Consider the following 22,137-nt stretch of genomic DNA (forward strand, 5'->3'; position numbering starts at 1 on the left):
ATCAGAAACAACGTGGTAGGTGTTGAAAAGTGGCTTCAGAAATGCCACCACCTGAGATCGTCAACCCCCTTCCTGTGGGCCTGGCGGTTGAGGAACCAAGTGAGCCCCAGGTTGTTTCCTCGGTTCCCACCCTTGTTTCCCCCATTCTTGCCCCCATTTCTCCTATTCTCGCCTCTGCTGCTGACCCTCCCATCGTGAGGAAGACCAGAAAGTCGTGCACTAAAGCCAAGGCAATCGAGGCTGACCAAACAGAGCAGATCAGCATTCCAGAGTACACAATTGTGGTCGCGAATGCATGAATAATTCAAGAAATGCCCAAGGCACCCAGTGGTCCTGCCACTTTGGGTGCAGTTAACCCAAAAGAAGTTATAAATGTCAAGCACGAGAACAAAAAGCTGCAAGTTGCAGCAAAAGTTTCCGCAGTCATTCCTGACTCCGACTATGTGATGACGAGTGAACTTGAAGATCTGTCTAGTGATGAATCTGAGATCACTGGTGCACTGGGTGCAGACGATGCTCCAGCGCTAGTCCAAGAGGAGGCAGTTGAAGGTGAGTGCCAACTCTCATTCCTCACCCTGCTGAGACTGGTGTCATTCGTGTTTACCTACTCCTATAGACTACATTATAGACTTCGAAGTTGAGACTGACAATGTTGTCAAACTTCTTCGACTACCCATATCTATGTCATGGTGGACATTCCAGGATCAGATTGCCAAGACAATGGGCTGCCATGAGACCCGGCTACGCTTGGGCTATAGGCTCAGCACTGCAAGAGCGGGAGAGAAGGCACACAGCCTTGAGACACCGGACGAGTATTCCGAAATGCAACAAGAAATAGTCTTGGAACGCGAGAAATGGGTGGTCCTCCAGAAAAAGGCGTCCAAGATGAAGCCTCCGAAGGCGTTGAAAGTATTGATCAAGGACAGGCGAAATAAGGCTGAAAAAAAGGTGTGAGAGTAGATAGATGTTCAAGAATCTCATGCAACGCTAATGCTAACGATTTTATAAGACCATCACAAAACCAAAAACTGCCTCAAAAACTTCTTGTGCTAAGCTCAATAATAGTGCTGATCCAGACTTGGTCGAGTCCACATCGGCAATGTATATGCGGCAACTCACAAACAAATATGGCAACTGTAATCAACATGGAGGGGAATCCTGTTTTGTCTGGCCTGATGGGACTCATCGGCACTTGACCATTGCAGAGCTCACTTTGTGGGCAATTTCCATCGTAAGTCTGATATTGGTTTGCTTGCTATGTAAAACTCATGAATACATAGGAATTGCACTGTGCAACCCTCTCAGTTCCTCCTGACTTGCTCAAACTTTCAAGTGAGAATGATACTCGTCTGCCCAAACCCAGCAAGTCTAAACAAACACCTGGTGCGACATCCGGTTATCCTCCACCACCGATTCCAGGTGCCATGTGGCCATATCCCACAGGATTTGTGCCATTCAATACCGCCATGCCTCAGGCATATGCAAGTCATGATGCAGGTGTAAATCCCGGTGCAATTCCAATCCGTCAGTTCACATTTTAGGATGATCTCATGTGTTGCTCACTGTTGCTTCTGTTTATAGCGCTAAATTTACGCTACATGTCAATTGAAAGACTCCTTGAAGTGCTTGATGAAGAAGAACTTCCTTCAAAATCTCACCTCACGATGAAGTACAAAGAGCAGTTTGCATCACACAGCTTTCGCACCATCTACGATTTGACTGATACCGATTATCTCAGCCCCAAAGTACTCAGTGAACTCCTTGAGCCTAAACCCCCCTTTGCGACCTGTGTATGCATTATAAGGTGTGCGAAGGATGAAGTACAACACACTCAAGATGCTTATTTGTCTGGCGATAGGTCGGTTCTCATCTAGTACTTGATTTCACAACCTCAGAGATGCCAGGATGGATGGGTCAGCCACAGGTACTTGGCGCTCCTCAATGGAGCGTACCGTGTGCGAGGTCGCGACTTGTGAGATGGGTGAGAACTTCGTATAGTTGCCATCGGGTACTTGGCATTCGCAGTGCAAACGTACCGGTAGCAGGTTGATATCATAAGCGTGCAATGAGGACTGACTAGTAGTGGGGGTCAGCAAATGAAGGGAGACGTCTGAGGTAATATTGTAACCACGTGATACAAAAAAACGGCCGTCATCCTCATGCAAAAACAATTCCTCTTGACAGTACAACCATGTTTCAAGTATTACCATAATTATTACTTAATAATGATATTGAGATACCGCACAGGATGTGAGCCCATTTTGAAGCGGTTTTATGGATGATTATGGAATATCACAAAATGTGCGGGATCTTCTTGAGCTTTTCTCATGCACCAGGAAGAATTTCGGAAATCCACTAGGCCGAAACCTGCATTCGTACCTATAGAGAAATCTCGCAAAGTTTGAGCCCAATCGGAAAAGAGGAAAGGTACATTCTGTGACTTGGAAGCCACAATGGATGTAGTAGGCCCAAGCTCCATATAATATATAGTTGTACCAAGGTAATAACTGAGCAAAGAGTCAGTCCAATGCTATTTTAGCATTCCATCGAAGTTTGATGGGTTCATATGTAGTTATCATTGAGTTATAAAGCAATATGTTAAAATGCGATTTTATGTATGGTGAATAACTTTTGATTGAGGAAGAATTTCCAAAATCCGGTAGGCCAAAATATAAACAGACGATACATCTACAATCATGCCAAAAATCAAGCAAAAAGAAGAGGATTGAAGGTACATTTGGGGTGCATCTTTCCAAAATGTCGGGATAGGCGCAAAAAGGAATCACGTGCCAGGGTTTACCGACGTCGCCTGGCCCAACCTGGGATCTCTTGGCATCTAACCTTCAGTCTTATTGGCTTATTAATTTGGGGGCAGACACCCACACCCACTTCCTAGTCTCCCAAATGCCAAGGGATAGAACTTCTTGGACGTATTCCAGGAAAAAGATCACCTCCCCCCAAACCCGACAATTTACTAGAGCTCGAGCTCATATGACTGGCCATGCTGAACAACAGTCAGCAAGGGGGACCCATAGATACAAGGAGAATTTATGGCGATGCGGAATGACAGTGTTTAGCCCAACCACGGTTTCATAAATAAAAAATCCATCTAATTACTCACCTCCACATGTAGATAACTTCCGACCTTCACATCATTGTCATTTACACAAATTCTAGATAGTTTGCAACCTAAAGATGATGTGTTTTGAGTGGGAGGATGGCACAGCCAGAATCGAGACGCATTTTGCTTATGTAAGTGTCACAAGGTCGCAACGTTGGTTGCCGACCCCCACTAGTAGGGCCTTCGGTGACTTGGCATTTCCAAAGGGAACGTACTGTTGGCGGGGAAACATGATGACTGACGAAGGAAGAAACAGACGGTGGATGGGTGGCTACTTGGCGTTCGTGTAGCGAGCGTGCCAGCATCATGGGTAAGTGGGCCTCAGAGTATTCACGATCTCTATGATCGTGATGGAACGTTGTGTGTTGAGTACTGGGGGGAGAGCATAGTGATGAGGACCCATAGGGTACAGATTCCATAGGATGAAATACATGTCAAGAGTCTTCGACTCGCGACCTCGAGTTCTCACAGCGAGGGCCATTAGAGGACTCGATATAACCAGACATATAAGACATATTGAGAGTTGTACAATCACATGGGTTCAGTTGAGTCACAGGGAGGGTTGTTACAGAAGATGGTACACGAGACAGTTGTAGAGCAGTTGTTAGTTAGTGGGAACCGCCTTCGGCGGTTTCCGTACAAGATGTGTGATGATTGCTCTCAGGGCATTCTTCGTACACCACAAACCATAGAGCAATTCAAGCAAGTTCCTGTTTAACCAGGCACTTTTTCGCCCATATTTCAGTACTTTGGTATTTTACTCAAGAAAGGCAAGCTTAACAAGCATGAGTCACTTGAATTGGCATGCCCTGTTCTTGCCCAGGGCCGTAAGCAACTGCTTGAGAAATGGCTCAAAGAGAACAAGGTAACAACTCCTCATCCAGTGTGAGCATAGAGGTTGACCACATAAATTGCTCCAGCTTGAATGCACAGAAGAACTTGGCGACATTGTTCGCTTACACAACATGACCCTCGCTCTCTCGGTATATCTTTGCGCCAACGTCCCCAATAAGGTTGTCGCATGCTTTGCCAAGATGGGCCAATTCGACAAGATTCTATTGTACACAAAGAAAGTCGGCTACCACCCTGATTATGTGGCGCTTCTTCAGCACATTATGCAAGCGAACCCTGAGAAGGGTGCCGAGTTTGCAGCCCAGCTTGTAAACGATGAGAATGGGCCCCTTGTAGATATTGAACATGTCATAGACATCTTCATGTCACAGAACCTTATTCAACCCACCACATCCTTCCTCCTCGATGCCCTCAAAGATAATAAACCTGAGCAGGGTCATCTTCAGACTCGTCTCCTCGAGATGAATTTAGTTCATGCTCCCCAGGTGGCAGATGCAATTCTTGGAAATGAGATGCTCAGCCATTACGACCGACCACATATTGCCAACTTGTGAGAAGGCCGGCTTATTGCAGCGTGTATGCAATTCTCAAAGTTAGACTATTTTTCACTGACCAAGATTCCGCAGGCTCTCGAGCATTACGAGGATCGGATCAATATGCGTGAAAACCTTCAGGTGGTGGTTGTCATATCCGTGCATACCCGACCCCGACCCGACTTCCGGACCTCCACCCTCTTCACCTCCGGAGTCATAACCTACCGCTGCCTTTCCGATACTCACCTTCGGTCTCGGCAACACACCCCTCCTCTTACCTCTCCGACCCCTTCTCCGTCCGTTCCGATACTCATCTCGGACCGAACATCGCCCTACTCGCCACCCTTCCTACAACTCCGCTCCCCCCTCACCACACCTCCACCCTCCCGTCATCCCCTACGCTATCTCCGTCCGTTCCGATATCCACCTTCGGACCTGACTACTCTTCCTTACCTTCCCCTCTCTCATTCCTCCGCCACCCTTCCGCCAAGTTACGACCATCCACCGCTGTTCCGTACTTCACACTCGGACACCGTTCGTACCTTACTCCGAGCCTCCGTCATAGTCCATACCTCGGACTTTGACTCCACCTCGGTCTTAGTCCATTGCATTGGTGACCTCATACTACGTGAACACCATTGCCAATATTCCTCGGACTTCCAACCCCGCCTCCGTAACCTCCGTAAGCTCCGCAACCCCCGAGCTTCGCGGACCGCCTCCGGCACTCTCGCCGTTTGTAATGTATTTCTCGCAATTCCCCCTCATCCCTATTTGGACTACTGCTTCTTTCTATTCTAGCCAGTTAGTCATCACCCCCACTTCCCCTCATCCTCCTGCCCCTCTGGGCCTCGCCCACTCTACCTCCTTTCGGATGTATCACAGGTCTTGCCCTATGACCTTCGGTACCGCTCCGCTCCCTCTAACCCTTTGTTCCTGTTCGGACGTCTTCGTTCCGATTCGGTCACCCTTTGTTTCTCCTTGTGCTTTTGCCCCTTCCTTATATATCGGCGCTTGTACATACTCGTCTGTTTTCAGTCCGAAATCGACCTGAAATGCCCCCAAGAGACTTCCTGCTCACCTACTGTGAAATTAAGGACCAAATGGACAAACAGCAATGGCACAGCGCTCCGCTTGAGTCGCTGAGGCCAAGGTCCCTCCACGCTAAGTCTCCGATTCCACTCCGGAGTCGTCCGTTTCCGCCCATCTCTAACAGTGGTCCAGATCGCAACCAAGTATTCCGACATTCTTGGTCCAGTCAAACTCATCGAGTTATTCGAGTTGTATAAGAGCTTCGAGGGGCTATATTACTACCTTGGCTCGGTCGTAAATCTCAGTCAAGACTCTGAGGTTCACTTCAAGTACATCCAGGCCGCTACTCGGACTGGCCAGATCCGCAAGGTTGAATGAATCTGCTGTGAGAGCAATTACTACAGTCCAGAAAAAGTCAAGAATTTCCTCAAGGAGGTGAAACTTTCCGATCAACTCCCGCTTATCATCATCTGCGATCACTTCAACTTTGTGCACGATTTTGTTCTTTATCTTTATCAAAATGGATTGGTCAAGTTTATTGAGGTTTATGTTCAGTGTGTCAATGCGGCCTGCATGCCTGTCACGACCGACAAATCCCGGGGCTCCGTCAGCGGCAAACCAATGCCGATAGGCGAATCCGCCGACCTGAAACCCATCCTAACCAGCCCCCAACCCCATGTCTGGCCCCCTGCCTTACTGTGTGAGACTTGGCCAAGAATCAGAACCTAGACCCTGCCGGTATTCCGACCTTACCTCCAGTTCCTGAGCCCTTGGCGCTCCTGGCATTCAGTCATGCCTGCCTTGTCTCCATCTGAACCACACTCATCGCTTCCCGCTATGTGGTCACAGCCATGCCCCGCTTCCGTGCATTCCGCACCCTCTGCCCACTCCGCACCCTCTGCCCACCTCTGTACCTCTGTTGGCCTTCATGCTGTCCTTGTGTGACAGTGCTGGCAGATCAACCTCTGTTCACGGACTTGTGTCAGCACCACACCAACCCCGCTTATTTGCGGACTTGTATCGGCGCCGCGCGCTGACCTCCGCTTTCCCTCTGGCCATTTGTCACTTGGCAGCTTATCATTCATTCCTTGCCGAGTGCCATTTATTGTTTGCTTCCCTGCCAATATCGGCATTTGATCCCCTCTTTATTGGCACTAGGTTATTGATCTCATTCAGTTATTCATCAATAACCCTTGCCACTTATTGTTTAGTGATCTGTTCCTCGTTTCCAGTTCCCGGGCTCTTGTCCTTATTTAGTTTGACAATCCCCGCTTATCTCCGCGCCGGACCGTGCCGGACTGACCGGCCTTTCTATATTCCCTCTTGCCTATTTATATACCTTGTAAATACTTTTGGGGACCTCAGTCTGAAATCAACTAGAGTACCCCCCTGTCTGTTCTGAGTCTCTTCTTCTGCAAAGGGGCTTCCCCCCCTCTGAGTCCGTGCTCGCGGAGTCCACACTCCTCCTACAGGTCCGCTCCGCCCGCAAGTCTTGTTTGAAGTCCGCTGTGAGTGTCAATCCGTAAATACAGGATCTCCCCCAAACGTCAAGCTCAGGGCACAGCGCTCCACCTGAGTCGCTGAGGCCGCGATCCCACTCTGCTAACCTTGAACAGCGCTTCCGGACGCGCCGCATATTTCCGCCCGCATATCCGCGTGCGCGCTCCAACAGACCTCTGCCACAATCTCCGACCCCGACTCAGACAGAACCCAATCCATTGTCTATCTGTCTTCTGACAGTCTGCCAGACTCCGACAATAATCCAGACTTTGACAATAATCCAGACTCTGACAGTATTCCAGACTCTGACAATGCCTCAGGTTGTGGGTGGCCTCCTGGACGTTGACTGCAATGAAGCGACTATCAAAAGCCTTCTCACCTCCGTTATCGGGATTTTCCCCATTGATGAGCTTGTCGAAAACGTAATCGCCTTTGAACATTCTACAAAATGTAATTACATTTACGGAACCATGAATGTGCAAGTTCAGGTGTGATACGGAAAATATATTCATGCAAATGGGTGATTGTCGCGATTTTGGCATCATCATTATCAGTGATGCACATATCCTCACGAAGCACCTCATCGCGTTGAGTCAAACCTTTCAGCCAACCAAAGGATGGTTCGATTGGGCTGAAATCAGGGCTGTAAGGTGAAAGATAGACAACTTTTTTTCCACTAATAAAGACTTGTTAGCATCACTTGTTGAAATAGAAGTAGACATGTATATACCTTGATTTGATCATTGACTTGATGTGTTCCCCTTTGTGAATATGGCAATTGTCCATCACGACAACTGAATTCAGCCCAGGAAAATCGCTCATTTGTGCCAGTAGCCCATTGATGAAATCGGTGAATAGCTCGGCAGTGAATGAGCCTTCCACAATCTTCAGCCAAATAATGCCATCGAGGCATAAAGCTGGCAAGATGGAGTATCTGAGCCTTTGTATGAGATTATTTTCCACAAAAGATGAGAATTATTCATACCTTCAACCCTGAATGAAGTGGCAGTGCTTTGTCACATGCTCCCCATGGAGAGACCAACCATAATCCCGATATGTAGTACGCTTATCAAATGAACTCTCGTCAATGAAAACCAGCTGCTCTGGCTTATATTGTCCAATTTCGAGTAGAAAATTGGCCCGTTTGACTTCGCTGCGCTCGATTGCCACCTTCGTCATCTGTCACGAAATCATGGTTAATAAATACAAGGGAAATGGGTATAAATAGCCACCTTTTTCCATGTCAATCCAGCATTCTGTAATGCACGCCAAATGGTGGAAAGGGATACATCAAGATCCCGGAACTCACGCAGGTGAGCTTGGAGTCCTTTGAGGTAAAAATCTTTGCAGAATTCCAACAGACCTAACAAGTACTAACCTATGCACTTAGAGAGGCCAGGAATATAGTGACTGGAAAAATACTTACGCTGATATCATTCTCTTCTATGAGGCATGGCCGACCAGCTTTGGATGGCCCATGTGAAATTCTGAATGCGCCACCATTCACCTGGCAGTTTTCACGTACACGATTGACTGTCCGTAAGCTCACACCAGCTACCAATGCAATCTGTTCAGGATGGACATGGAGTGCCAACATCCTTGCAACAACATTGCCACGTTCCTCAGTGATCCTCTGGACACCTGAAGTCACCAAAACAGTAGGCGCACTTGTAGGTGCACAGGGGACAGTGCCACAGAGGATGGTCCATGGTCTAGCGGGTTTGTTCAACAACAGTGACTTTGCTCTCGTGACTATGATATTAGGAGTTGTCCAAATTATATTACGCTTACACATTGTTATGTTGTTCCCTTTGGCTTTCCAGGAATTAAACCAAGTCATACGCTCTTTGTGTAACCTGGGGCAGGGCTGATTCAGACTTTCAAGACCTCTCAGCACGGAAAACACGAGAAAAAAAATTTTTGTTTAAAAACAATTTGGTTTGCACCTGCTTCATGTGCTACTCAGACGCTTTCCAACGCATGTTGAATCACCAAAATCAGCCGAGTTTTGAGTGAGCAGTGATGTGAAAGATTTTGCGGAATTTTGAATTTCGGAGTTTGCCTCGAATTTTGCAAATGGCAATAAACAAAAACCAGGTAAGCTTAGACTTCCGGTCCCACAAAGTGAGAACGGTGAACAAGGGCAACATAGACACCCTTGGAATAAGCAAAGACTGTGTGACGAGATCACATGGATGGAAAACTTGAGCAAGAGCTCGAGAACAACCAAAAAAGAAGCCCCCCTGACAGGGAGGCGGGATTGAAACACACCTCAGGGTAATCAAAAGTAAGTACCCTGAAGGTTGGCCCAATCCTAGTCCAGAAGGACTAGAACTTCCAGACGTACCACACCTGGAAGGTCTCTCCATGAACAACCCCCGAGTTCGAAATACTCAGGGAGTGGTGGAGAGAGAAATTCGAAACCGTAATGGCACCAGCACCATTAGAAATGCCTCCCTTGAGGGAGGTGAACCATCGAATCCCATTGAAGGATCCAAACAAGAAATTTCGGGAAAACACCCTGAGATGTCCTGCAGCACTGCAGGAAGCACTAGCGACCAAAATAGATCGCTATGTAAAAGCAGGATGGTGGTATCCCATGAACAGCGAGCGAGCATGCCCACTACTGTGTATCCGCAAAGCAGATGGATCTTTGCACATGGTAATAGACGCAAGGAATCGTAACTCAAACATGATCCTCGACGTCACACCAATGCCAGACATGCGATGTAACGGGTCTATCGCCTAGACTCGAGACAGAGAAAGGGGGGAGGGTGGTAGTGAATGCGTGTGTGATGGAGGTTCGGTTCTTTGGGTCCTGGGGTGCTAGCGGGTCTGTTAGAGCCTCAACTCAACACTCACCTACGTCTCTCTTGGACGTCAAGGCCGAGGGTTATGAGAAAAAGGGTCTCAGATGTAAGCAAGTAACTCAGGGGAGGCGTTATTGTCGTGGATGGCGTCTTTGCCACTTGGATGCAACTGCTACTTTCTCTTTCACGGGTCTATTCAATACTAACTTGTTATGTACAAGCTGTTATCTAGTTTTTATATGTTTGAAATGAAATGAATGGACTGGGGGAATGTAAACGGGCCGTTAGGCAACCGTAAATGATGAATATCCAATTGGGAACAAGGAAACAATAAAAGAAATATGAATGAATGGGGGATATATCATAACGGGTCCGAAATGGGAAATGTAAAAGTTAACTCCGCAACGCTTCGCCACAGCGCCCGCCTATCCTCCCGTCAGCAACCTCCTCGTCTCCAGCTTTCCAACGAGCCCCTATTCGTCCCATTTGGTGCAGTAGTTGTTGAGATGTGGCCATTGACAGGTACTGTCAAGACCACGTGAGACTCTACTCCATGCTGAACCATCCGGGCATGGGATTGCCATTCTGGGAAATGCTCCGGGGGTGAAGAAGGAAGGCAGAGCATCACTATCGGGTGGAAAAACGGCTGGGTTGTATGTGTAGGTATGGAGATCTGGAGAGGGGGTGAAATTGGCGGCGTGGTTTGGCGTGGGAATTTTGCTTGGGGTTGTCGGGAATGATGGGGAAAATAGGGAAAAATAAGGAATGAGTTTGTGGAGTGTTGGATAGTGTTAGAATGAACATCGGGAGCGTCAGAGGGTATGTGGTATATGTTGGTGGCCAAATTCCACAGAATCCGACTTTTTGCGGTACACGGAGTTGTCCCCACAACAGCGACTGATCCAAGAATCAGTCACCAGAGCAACATTGTTATAGGAATGGACCTAGAATCTTATGGTCCATGACTATGAACAATCAAACCTTTGGTCCCTCCACCTTTATTTCATTGTCAAACCCCATGCTAAGCTTTCCCACTGGGTTTTGGTGCTGGCTGGGGAATTTGTTGAGTTTCAAGGGACTTCCCTTGACCATTGTGATTTTTATATTAGATAGTTAGAAGTCATATGATGTGTAAGGCAGATGCCGAAAAATGTCTTTCCTTATCTAATACATAACCCACAAAACCTTGTACCGCAATTGTAACTGCCACACCATTGTGCCACCACTGTAAGCCTTCTCTGTAACATCTGACTTGGTCCATATCGATGTCTACATCGATATTCTTACAATCTGTGAGAAAACCTCAACAGCCTGGTGAGTGCTCAGACACCGGACCTCACTCTTCCTGCTCCCACCCCCCCACTGGGTGGTTGAGCTCCCATTCCTATCCTTCCTGTAGTACCCTACTGGGTCCTACAACCCTTCCTCCCTTCTTGGGAGGAAGAAGTGACCCAGGCAGCCCCAGGATGCCTGGCCACGTACCCACGGGCCCAAATTCCCACGGTCACTCACTACCGTGCACTGGTCAACCAACCTGCCTGTCCCAACAAATCCCGCTACCGGTATGCTCCCTTGAGCGCCAAGTAACTGATAGACAACCACTGGGCTACTCCCTCAAGGAGTGCCAACTACCCACGCTACCGGTATGCTCACATGAGCGCCACATCAGCAAAAAATTGTTATGCTCCTGAGTGCTCCGGAGTATTGAGAGCACTGGGAGAATCAGGAGGAGATTGGCCGGTCCAGGAACAGCCCATTTCCTCCGGAGTTGGCTAGGTACTCCAGGGCACTCCCAGGAGGACCTGGAGCATTGCTTTGTGCACAAACATATCCAGTAAATACAATTTAAATGCTTCAAAGTGTATAGGGGTGAGAAGCTTCTGGGAGCTCCTGGAGCATTTGAAAATGAAAAGGAAAAAAAGAGGGAAGATCCCCCATGAATACCTCCTACCACAAGACTAACACAACAAGACACTGCTTAACATTTAGATCAAACACTATACTATATATCAAGGACACTGAGACTCACCAATACACAATCAAAATTTATGGCCTGATATATGATTAATCTGGCAACTTAATCACTTTCGGGCTGGCAGAATATGGGGGAGGGGGAAATGGGGGAGAATGAGGGGGGGAGAATGAGGGGGAAATGAGGGGGAAATGAGGGGGAAATGAGGGGGGGATATAGAGGGAAATGAGGAAAATTTGAAAATAGGGACTTCTAAAAAGTTGAAAAAAATAATTAGGGAAAAAATCAAAAAAAAAATCAGGAACTGTAGTGTTACAAAAATGGGGCCGGAGGCGCCCATTTTCGTCCGTCCTTAGCGCAGGAAGAGGGAAAGGTTGGGAAATGGGGTTCATATGGTTATACAGATGTTATCACAGGCAGTTTAACATTAGTTGTAACAAATGTTAGCACAGCGGGTTTTTGGTTGTTTATTGATTGGTTGAACTATATTACTATATAAATCACGTGATACAGAACCCATAAGAGTCTAAAATGGAAATTCCCATTTCCATAACATGTAGTGCCTTTGAAGTGCTTTCAGGATATATAATTATTTGCAAAATTGAGGAAGAAATGATGGAGAAAAATGGAAAATACTTTCGGAGACCCGAGAAATAATGAGAACTGAATTGATGGGAAAGTCTGAAAATTGAATAGGGAAGTGAGGGGAAGCCTTGTAGCATTGTTATTTTCTGCTGTTCTAATTTTTCCTGATTGTTCTTGGTCTCACTCCCAGCTGCTACTGGATACTCCTGGATACTCCTGGAAGCTCCTGGGAGGGTCCAGGAGCAGCTAATGGAAAATACTTTTGGAGACCCAAGAACTGAATTGATGGGAAAGTCTGAAAATTGAATAGGAAAGTGAGGGGAAGCCTTGTAGCATTGTTATTTTCTGCTGTTCTGATTTTTCCCGATTCTTCTTGGTCTCATTCCCAGCTGCTCCTCAATACTCCAGGAAGCTCCTGAAAGCTCCTGGGAGGGTCCAGGAGCAGCTGGGAGTGAGACCAAGAACAATCAGAACAGCAGAAAATAACAATGCTTACAAGGCTTCCCCTCACTTTCCTATTCAATTTTCAGACTTTCCCATCAATTCAGTTCTCATTATTTCTCGGGTCTCCGAAAGTATTTTCCATTTTTCTCCATCATTTCTTCCTCAATTTTGCAAATAATTATATGTCCTGAAAGCACTTTAAAGGCACTATAGTTCCTGAATTTTTTTTGATTTTTCCCTAAATTTTTTTTTTTCAACTTTTTAGAGACCAAAATTTTCCTCCCACTGCTCCTGGCACATTACATACTCCTCACCACTCCCAGCTGCTCCTGAACCCCCTCCCAGGAGAACACTATTGGCTCCAGGAGTGCCCAATCTGCTGTTTTGTCTCCCACATGCTCCAGCCACTCTTGATGCTCCGGAGCATAACAGACTTTTGCTGATGCAAGTCACCACTAGCCAACTGTTAGATGGCTCCCTCAAGGAGCCCCCATTATACCCGCTGCCAGTACACTCCTTGGAGTGCCAAGTTACTGCTACCATGACACCACACCCGCTGCCAGTATGCTCCTCAGAGTGCCAAGTTACCATTAGTACACCCGGTCTCAGATCTCCTCCTGCTCTCCCTTCAATGGCTACGCAGCCACCTCTGTCCGTGAGCAGAACAGCTCAGGTTGGGTTTCCTGGAACCCATTCCTGTAACAAACATACCGATCCAAGATTGATATGTCAGACGTGTACGAACAAATACATGTGGATCCAGATGACGTCCATAGGACAACATTCTTTATGCCCCACGTGACGTACAACTCAAACACGATGCAGCAAGGAGACTGCAATGCTCCCTGCACCTTCCAGTGCACACTGACCTGGGAACTATGAGGAGAAGTAGGCAGATGCCTACACATCTGGTTTGACGATATATTCACCAGCACAAGCTTGGTGGAAAACCACAATAAAGCATTATTGTGGTTGTTCACTTGTCTAAAAGGGGCAAAATTCTACATAAGCTGGAAAAAATTCCAGCCATTTGCCCCAATCCTAGATGTTCTAGGAAGCCATGTGGATGAACAGGGCATCCACACTCAAGCGGATAAAATGGAAAAAATCTGCAACTGGCGAGAGCCAGTAGACCACACAGGAGTCCTAAGATTCCTGGGAATGGTAGAATATCTATCGATATTCATGCCAAACGTCAGTGGTTACACAGGACCACTGCAAACAATCTGCTCAAACAAGCAGACATTCAGGTGGACACCACTCCACCAGAAATGCTTCGATGAGATCAAACATCTAGCATGCAGGGCTCCAATCCTGAAGCCCGTCCAGTGGAACCCACCGGAAAGCCTCTCAGAAGAAGAGAGGACCAAACTCCATGTCTGGGTCATAACAGATGCATGCCCAGCGGGCATGGGCGCATTAATTGGACAGGGCGAAAAGTGGCAGACTTGCTGCCCGGCCGCATTCATGTCCAAACAGTTCACCAACACACAACATAGGTACTAGCTTGAGGCACTGGGTGTCCTCGAAGCACTCATGAGATGGCAAGATGATCTCATGGGAGGCCATGAATTCACAGTAATCATGGACCACAAAGCTTTGGAATATTTCAAAGCAAAAAACCACAACTCAGGTAGACACCTGAGATGGCAAGCTTTCTTTGCAAGCTTCAATTGCAAAATAAAATACGTGGAAGGCCACAAGAACAAAGTGGCAGATGCACTCTCACGGTACTATGACTCGTCAATGGATGAGGATCTGCATTTCGATGACTATGTGTCAGTGGACATCCATCTGGACAAAAATGCAGAAGACATTATCCCTGACAGAATCGGGGAATACAAAGAACTGCTACTAAGCAGCACCCTGAGTAAAAACTCAGAGAGAAAGAGACTTGCAGCGATACGCGTGAGAAATACCCTAGAGGAAGTTCTAGGGGGGAACGATAACCTAGAGGAAACTCTAGGGGGGAGCGCCCAAAATCTGGAAGAAATCATAACTCCAGAAGAGAACCTTCAAAAACAATTCAAAGAGAAAGATCTCATTGAGGCAATAAAATCTGGATACTCGAAAAGCCAGATCCACCGGGAAATCCTAGAGAACCCGGGGAACTTCAAAAACTTCTCCATAAAAGATGGGCTGATAACCTGACTTGGAGAAGGAGGAACGACCCAAATAGTAGTCCTGAAAGGGAACTACGAAAGGAAGTCCATTCGAGGAATAATCCTCGAAAACATCCATGAAACACTTGGACACCTAGGATCCAAGAAAACAGTGGAAACCCTCTGTCGACACTTCTGGTGGAAGTTGATGAGGAAGGATACCCACAAGTTCTGCAGGTCTTGCAGAACTTGTCAAACAACAAAGAAAAGCACCAGGAGAAATCCCGGAATGCTTCACCCACTCCCGACCCTGGAGACACCATGGTCATCAATAGCTATGGACTTCACAGGTCCATTCCCAACAAGCTTGGGATATGATTACCTCTGGGTAATCATTTGTAGGTTGACGTCCAACGTCCACCTAATTCCAATAAAGACAACAACGAACGCACTAGAACTAGCATTCATATTTCTTCATGAAGTTGTAAGACTCCACGGTCTACCACACTCGATCATATCAGATCGAGACTCGAAATTCACGTCAAAATTTTGGCACAAACTACACCGAATACTCAGTGTGCAGTTGAAATTCACAACTGCATTCCACCTGCAAGGCAATGGCCAAGTGGAAAGAATGATACAAAAAGTAGTACAAATACTATGTGCAATGGTTAGACCAGATCAACGCGACTGGGCAGCGAAACTGTCGATGGTGGAGTTCGCAATCAATGCGAGCTTGAACACATCGACAGGATTTGCCCCATTCGAATTAATCTACGGCCATATGCCAAAGATGTGCCTAACAGCACCACTCTCGGTGTTACGGATACGGAGTCTCCAACGACCATATCCGTCACATGGTCAAAGACTTCTCCTCACTATCGTTCCTCCTCTCTTTCTCCCTTCCGTCCTCTATCCCGATACTCTATCCTCCTTACCCATTCTACCCCTTTCCCCCCCCTCGTGCAAAGCTTTCCCCAACTGGGGTTTTGGTGCTGGCCGAGGTTATTTGTGTTTTGCAGGATTTCCCGCAACCTTACCATTTGTAGATAGTCACACGTCATGTACAGAAACCGCCAAAGGCGGTTCCCGCTAACTAACAACTGCTCTACAACTGCCTCGTGTACTGTCTTCTGTAACAACCCTCCCTGTGACTCAACTGAACTCGTGTGACTGTACAACTCTCAATATGTCTTATAAGTCTGGGTATATCGAGTCCTCTAACGGCCCTCGCCGCGAGAACTTGAGGTCGAGAGTCTTCGACTCTCGACATGTGTATCGTCCTATTGAATCTGTACCCTATGGTTCTTCATCACTCCGCTCTCCCCCCAGTACTCAACATACGACATCCCCTCACGATCATGGTGATCGCGAACACTATGAGGCCCACTTACCCACAATGCCGGCACGTTCGCTACGTGAATGCCAAGTAGCCGCCCATCCGCTGCCTGTTACTTCCTTTGCCAGTCATCATGTGTCCCCGCCAACGGTACGTTCCCTTTGGGAACGCCAAGTCACCGAAGGCCCTAATAGCCAGTCCTCATTGCATGTCTATGATATCAACCCGCTACCAGTACGTTCGCACTGCGAACGCCAAGTACCCGATGGCAACTACACGAAGTTCTCGTCCATCCCACAAGTCGCAACCTCGCACATGGTACGCTCCATTGAGGAGCGCCAAGTACCTGTGGCTGATCCATCTGTCCTGGTATCTCCGACTACCTATCATCAACCTCCTAATAGCTCACTACATCACCCATCGCGATCGATGGGAATTCGATCGTCCACTCCCAGGCAAGACTGGGATCACTCATCGATTACACTTCCTGTTATGGTACAAACTATACATGACCCTCGTCATCCCACTATAAGAACGGATCGAGGAATGGGGAATTTCCCCCATCCCCGTAACATTGGTGCCCCAACCCCGGTGCGAGAAATTCGCACCATGCCACCAAAGACGGTGTCCCTGTTGGGAGACGAACCAGTCACCCCGGTCCAAGTGACACACGAGTTGTATCCTCCTTCCCGCCCCACGAGGATCAGTCAGTCGGATCGTAGATCCAATTCAAGAGATACCTCGCCAGTAGGCGAAGACGTGCATTCCTCGCCTGGCGCATTCCTAAGACAACAAGCTCTCAGGCAAGTCATCGAAGCTCTTGGAGAGTTTGAAGGTGGAGTTTTTGAGGATTCGAATAACTACATGAAGCGTATACAAAATTGGCGTCGTCTCGCTCCCGCTGATCTCGAGAAAGAGTCTGTTGGAGCCGGTCTCGAAGGAGAGCCTTTGAGATATCGACTAGGGACCGTCTGGCGGGTCGAGCTAACCGACCTGCTCATGAAAATTACCGAGTTCACCCAGCTAGCCACCAAGGCCAACTTAGCCGCAGGTGATTTCGTAGTGGATCCCCGAGGCGACCTCGCCCTGATATTCACTATAAGGGGATGGTCGTCGCCTAAGGAGTTCAGCATTGCATGGAACTTCCTAGACCAGCGTTTCAATTCCTTCGAAAAGCATTTCGATGCCATCAAGAAAGCTGCTCGTCCTTCACGAGAATTTGACGAGTCGTGTATGAGTGGACTCAGGTTGGCAAATGTCTCGCCCGCCAGGTTTACGGATCCTGGGCACGTAGAGGAGGCATGGTCGACCGAAATGCGACCCACTCGTCAACCTGAAGCCCTCCCGTCGGGATGGACTACATTCGAGGATCTCATCTCTCCCGCGGAAGAGACCACTTTCGTTCGTAAACGCGCCCTCCCATCCAGGACCTTCCCGGTGCCTAGACCAAGCATTAACGTCGCTGCAGGGATGCTACCCAGAGACGAACCTTCGATGCCATTCGTCACAGTTCGTCGAGAGACCAACGCTTTGAGAACCCCAAGGAGAACGTGGGTTACACGGAATTTGTGAAAGGTCGGAAGGAAGACAGAGCTGGGACCTGTCGAGGAGAGACTTGATCCCGACAACCGCGGACCCGAACCCTCTCGTGTCCCTCACCATCCGGCGAATGAAGGACCCATTGGATCCAGAGATCCAGGTCATGATCCGAGACAACTGCCTCTCGACCCCTGGCAGCCGCCACCACGAGGTGTGGGTCCACCACCCCCATCAGGACCACCACCTCCACCTGGACCACCACCTCCGCCCAGTGGGGCTCCATACCCGGGGTACTTCCTACCCGTCAGATATGCTGGGGCACCGCCCCCTCCTCCGCCTCCCGGACCTGGAGTGTTGGCCGCACCTCAGCAGAATCCTGGATACAGACCTCCTCCTCTCGACCGCACGCAACCTTACGTGGATCGCAAATATACTGCGTCAGACTTCCCGGAGTTCGATGGTTCGATCGACAGCTATATAATGTGGTGCAGCATATGTCGGAACCTGGCCAGGCACTCGCCTGAATTCGCCCAACAAATGACCCGCGTACTCCCTGATCGTTTCAAGGGTGCTCTGGCAGACTGGTGGTCGACTGTACCAGTTGCCGACAAATTGTATTTTACCACCAATTGGGAAGATCTACACGGATATGTGCTGCACTTCTTCTTAACACCCGCCTTCCTCAACAAGATTCGAGATCGATTCCACGCTTGTAGGTACCGTAAGGGTGAAAGGTACTCTAAGGAGTCCCCACACGACTTTGCGACACACAAACTACGACTCTTGCGCATCCTATATCCGCTCGCTGATGTTCCCGGACCAGAGGTCTTGAGGGGAGAGGCCCGAAGACTTCTAGAAGACATCCCGAAGGGATGGTGGGCCCATCTCAACATCGATCAGGTCGACACAGCCGAAGAACTCTTACGGCTAACTAAACTTAAGCATGACGAATTAGTAGCTAGCGACAAATTCAGCATTGACGCTTTAGCAAACCGAGTTGCCCACATTAATTTGGAGAGGAATAAACGCGGAGGAGACCGTATCGAGACCAGAAGCGTCGCCGTCGCGTCCGGAAGCCAGACCTACCCTACGAGCAACTTCAAGTCGCGGAAGAAACCGCCCAGACCGTGTCGGCACTGTGGAGGTGCGAACCATTGGGACAATGACTGTCCCCCCAGGAAGGCTGATTGAGCCAGGAACGACCGCAGGGAACGTGACAACTCGTCCAAGTTGGAAAGCACCTACCGACGGGCTTATGCTGCCTTAGTGGAAGGTCAAGAAGCAGAATTCGCAGTGGCCTACACAGAGTTTTGTACCCTGTCCGATTCCGAATCGTCGGACATACCTGACATAGATAATGCTGAAGATTCTTCCTTTTCTTACATTGTGGCCTGTACGTGGGAGGAGATCCTGCCTGATGAGAGACTCATTGGGGCTGCCCTGGTCCCGGGTGAGATATATGAAGCCCGTAAGATATTCGAGCGACCCCCAGGTCAGCAGTCCTTAGGATCTGACGCTTGTCGAGTCCGTTGTCGTATCAATGCAATAGACAGGATCGAGATAGAAGCGTTGGCCGACTCTGGGGCAGCCTGCACGCTAATATCGACTGACCTGTACGACCGAATTAAAGGAGAAGGCACCCACATTAAGCAAGGATCGAAATTGAATTTGGTTCAACTAACAGGGAAGGCTAAATGTCAAGGCTACACGACGATTGACTTATACCTGCCCTCACAACGAGGTCACGTCCTGTTGCGGGTGTGGAAGCCTACGTGCTCAAAGGGATGACTATCCCTCTGTTGATAGCCGAAGACGTGCAGACAGCGTTCCAGCTGCATACCATGCGTCCACCTGAACGAGAATTCTGGCAAGTGGCAGACTCAGACCACCAAGTTCCCCTCAAGAGTCAGATCCATCACGCGCCCGCCTACCCAGTTATAGCCGGCCCTTCTTTTTCTCGAGAACCTAAACGAGTGAACGTCTTGGGTACAGGTCGACTAAAAATCACGGAGGATGTGACCCTAGAACCGTACACGGTCTGCCTGGTTGGGGTCACTGGTAACTTTGACCACAACTCGGGAGTACGCCTCGTCGAAGGACAGAGGACGGGATGGAAGCAGGGTGACTATCTGCCACCTCCGACTATGCTTGTAAACACTGCCCATTCCCTTAGGCTGCCCTTGACCAATCCGAACCCATACCCGATCAAAGTCCAGAGCGGGACTACGATAGCATCCATGCGCAATCCCAACGAGGATCTAGATGGCGCCGAACAACTAAGCGAGCCTCAGATCCGTGAGTTCCAGAGTAAAGGACTATTAATACAGGCTGTCGCAGCGGAAGCCAATGTCCTGGGACCACCCGAGGAAGTCCATGATGTCGACGGAGCTTTGGCCGGACCAAAGACAGCGGAGACAATACCTGGAGACGAGGTCCTTCCTGAAACCTTGGTGGATGTGGTAGACGTAAACCCAGAGTTATCGCCCGAAGAAAAGGAACAGCTCCGAGCCTTGGTGCAGAAGCACAGGAGGGCCTTCACTACGGCTGGGAACCTGGGACGATATGATGCCCGCATGCACATATCATTAAAAGAAGGAGCGAAACCCATCTCGCTTCCGCCATACCATGCCTCCCCTCTGAAAAGAGAGATCATCGATAAACAGCTAGACGCCTGGTTAGAGATGGGAGTAATCGAGCCGTCCCAGAGTCCCTGGGGCGCCCCGGTTATAATCGTCAGCCAAAGAGGGAAGAATAGGCTCTGCGTGGATTGGCGAAAACTGAATGAGGTCACTATCCCGGACGAGTTCCCCATTCCAAGACAAATGGATATTCTACAGGCCCTTTCCGGCTCCCAATACATGTCAACCTTCGACGCGCTATCAGGGTTTACACAATTGGAGTTCGATCAAGAATCGAGAGACAAGACGGCCTTTCGCACCCATCGCGGATTGTTTCAATTTACGAGGATGCCCTTCGGGTGGCGAAACGGCCCACCCGTTTTCCAAAGAGTCATGCAGGAAGTCTTAGCTCCTTTCCTGTGGCAATTCGCCCTAGTGTACATCGACGACATCGTAGTATACTCCACGTCATTCGCCCAACACTTGGCACATATAGATCGAGTTCTCGATGCTATAAAGAGGGCTAACCTCACGCTTTCGCCGCCCAAGTGCCACTTAGGATACCAGAGTTTGTTGCTACTAGGTCAAAAGGTATCCCGCCTGGGACTCTCCACTCACAGGGAAAAGGTGCAAGCCTTACTGGAGATCGAAGAACCCCAAAACAGGAAGGCGCTGCGCTCCTTCCTTGGAATAGCGGTTTACTTCTCCTCGTTCATACCTCAATATTCACTCATTGCCAGACCCCTCTTCGACTTATTGAAAGATGGGGCTCCCTGGATCTGGCATGAGCCGTGCAAACAAGCCTTCTCATTGTTGAAATACGCCCTAGCTACGGCTCCGGTCAGGGGACACCCCATGAAAGGGTTGGGTTATAGGCTCTATACCGATGCGTCTGACGTAGCTTTGGTGGGTACGTTACAGCAGATACAGCCAATGACTATTAAGGACCTCAAGGGAACGTGCGCCTACGAGAAGTTGAAACTCGCATGATGCAAGATCCCTGAATTAGTAAAGAAGTTGAACGCCGGGCGAGACGACCGCCCCCTACCTGCACAGTGGGCGTCCGCTTTCGAAGAATCTACCGTCCAGGTGGAAAGGGTTATCGCCTATTGGAGTCGAACGTGCAAGGGTCCCGAGACCCGATACTCGGCTACAGAGAGAGAAGCCTTAGCAGCTAAGGAATCGTTAGTCAGGTTCACGCCGTTCATCGAGGGCGAGGACCTGCTCCTAATCACGGATCATGCGGCACTGCAATGGGCGAGGACCTTCGAAAACTACAACCGTCGCCTAGCGGCATGGGGTCTAGTCTTCGCAGCATTCCCGAAGATGACCATAGTCCACCGTCCAGGACTTGCACATTCTAACGTAGACCCCTTATCTCGCTTGGCCCGTACCCCGGAAACTATATCCCGAACGTGGAAAAGCTACTCAGTCTAGAAACCAGCCTGGGTCAGAGGACCTTATCCAAAGTTGGAGCACGTATCTGCACAAGGACCCAGCGAAAGGAACCTTTGTGGTTACCAGGGCATGGTCTCGCGTCGTAGATAGGTTAGACCTATCGCGTAGCATGGACATCGTAGACGAAGATCAGGTGGAAAAGAGCACGACAAGTTTATGGTTAGGTTTAGCCCCGAGAACAGCTGAGGAATTCCGTCTGGCCTACTACACGGACGAAGAATTCGGGGACATATAC

General features: G+C 48.8%; 2 protein-coding genes across 2 annotated transcripts; both read left to right on the forward strand.

Moving 5' to 3' along the window:
* Positions 1–311: 311 nt before the first annotated feature.
* Positions 312–1,874, forward strand: EI90DRAFT_3010713 (uncharacterized protein; the record flags this gene model as incomplete). The annotated part of the gene is made up of 6 exons (XM_039056395.1): positions 312–549; positions 617–948; positions 1,010–1,231; positions 1,281–1,524; positions 1,582–1,804; positions 1,859–1,874. 6 exons carry the CDS (start codon positions 312–314, stop codon positions 1,872–1,874), a joined length of 1,275 nt encoding a protein of 424 aa, XP_038923726.1.
* Positions 1,875–3,893: 2,019 nt separating this feature from the next.
* On the forward strand, positions 3,894–4,233 carry EI90DRAFT_2886084 (armadillo-type protein; the record flags this gene model as incomplete). Its single annotated transcript, XM_039053961.1, has 2 exons — positions 3,894–3,986; positions 4,042–4,233. Coding segments are annotated over 2 exons (285 nt in total), but the record flags the coding sequence as incomplete, so codon positions are not given.
* Positions 4,234–22,137: the final 17,904 nt, after the last annotated feature.

The sequence above is a fragment of the Cantharellus anzutake genome, assembly GCF_015039405.1.
Source record: "Cantharellus anzutake strain C23 chromosome Unknown EI90scaffold_1, whole genome shotgun sequence".
Lineage (NCBI taxonomy): Eukaryota > Fungi > Basidiomycota > Agaricomycetes > Cantharellales > Hydnaceae > Cantharellus > Cantharellus anzutake.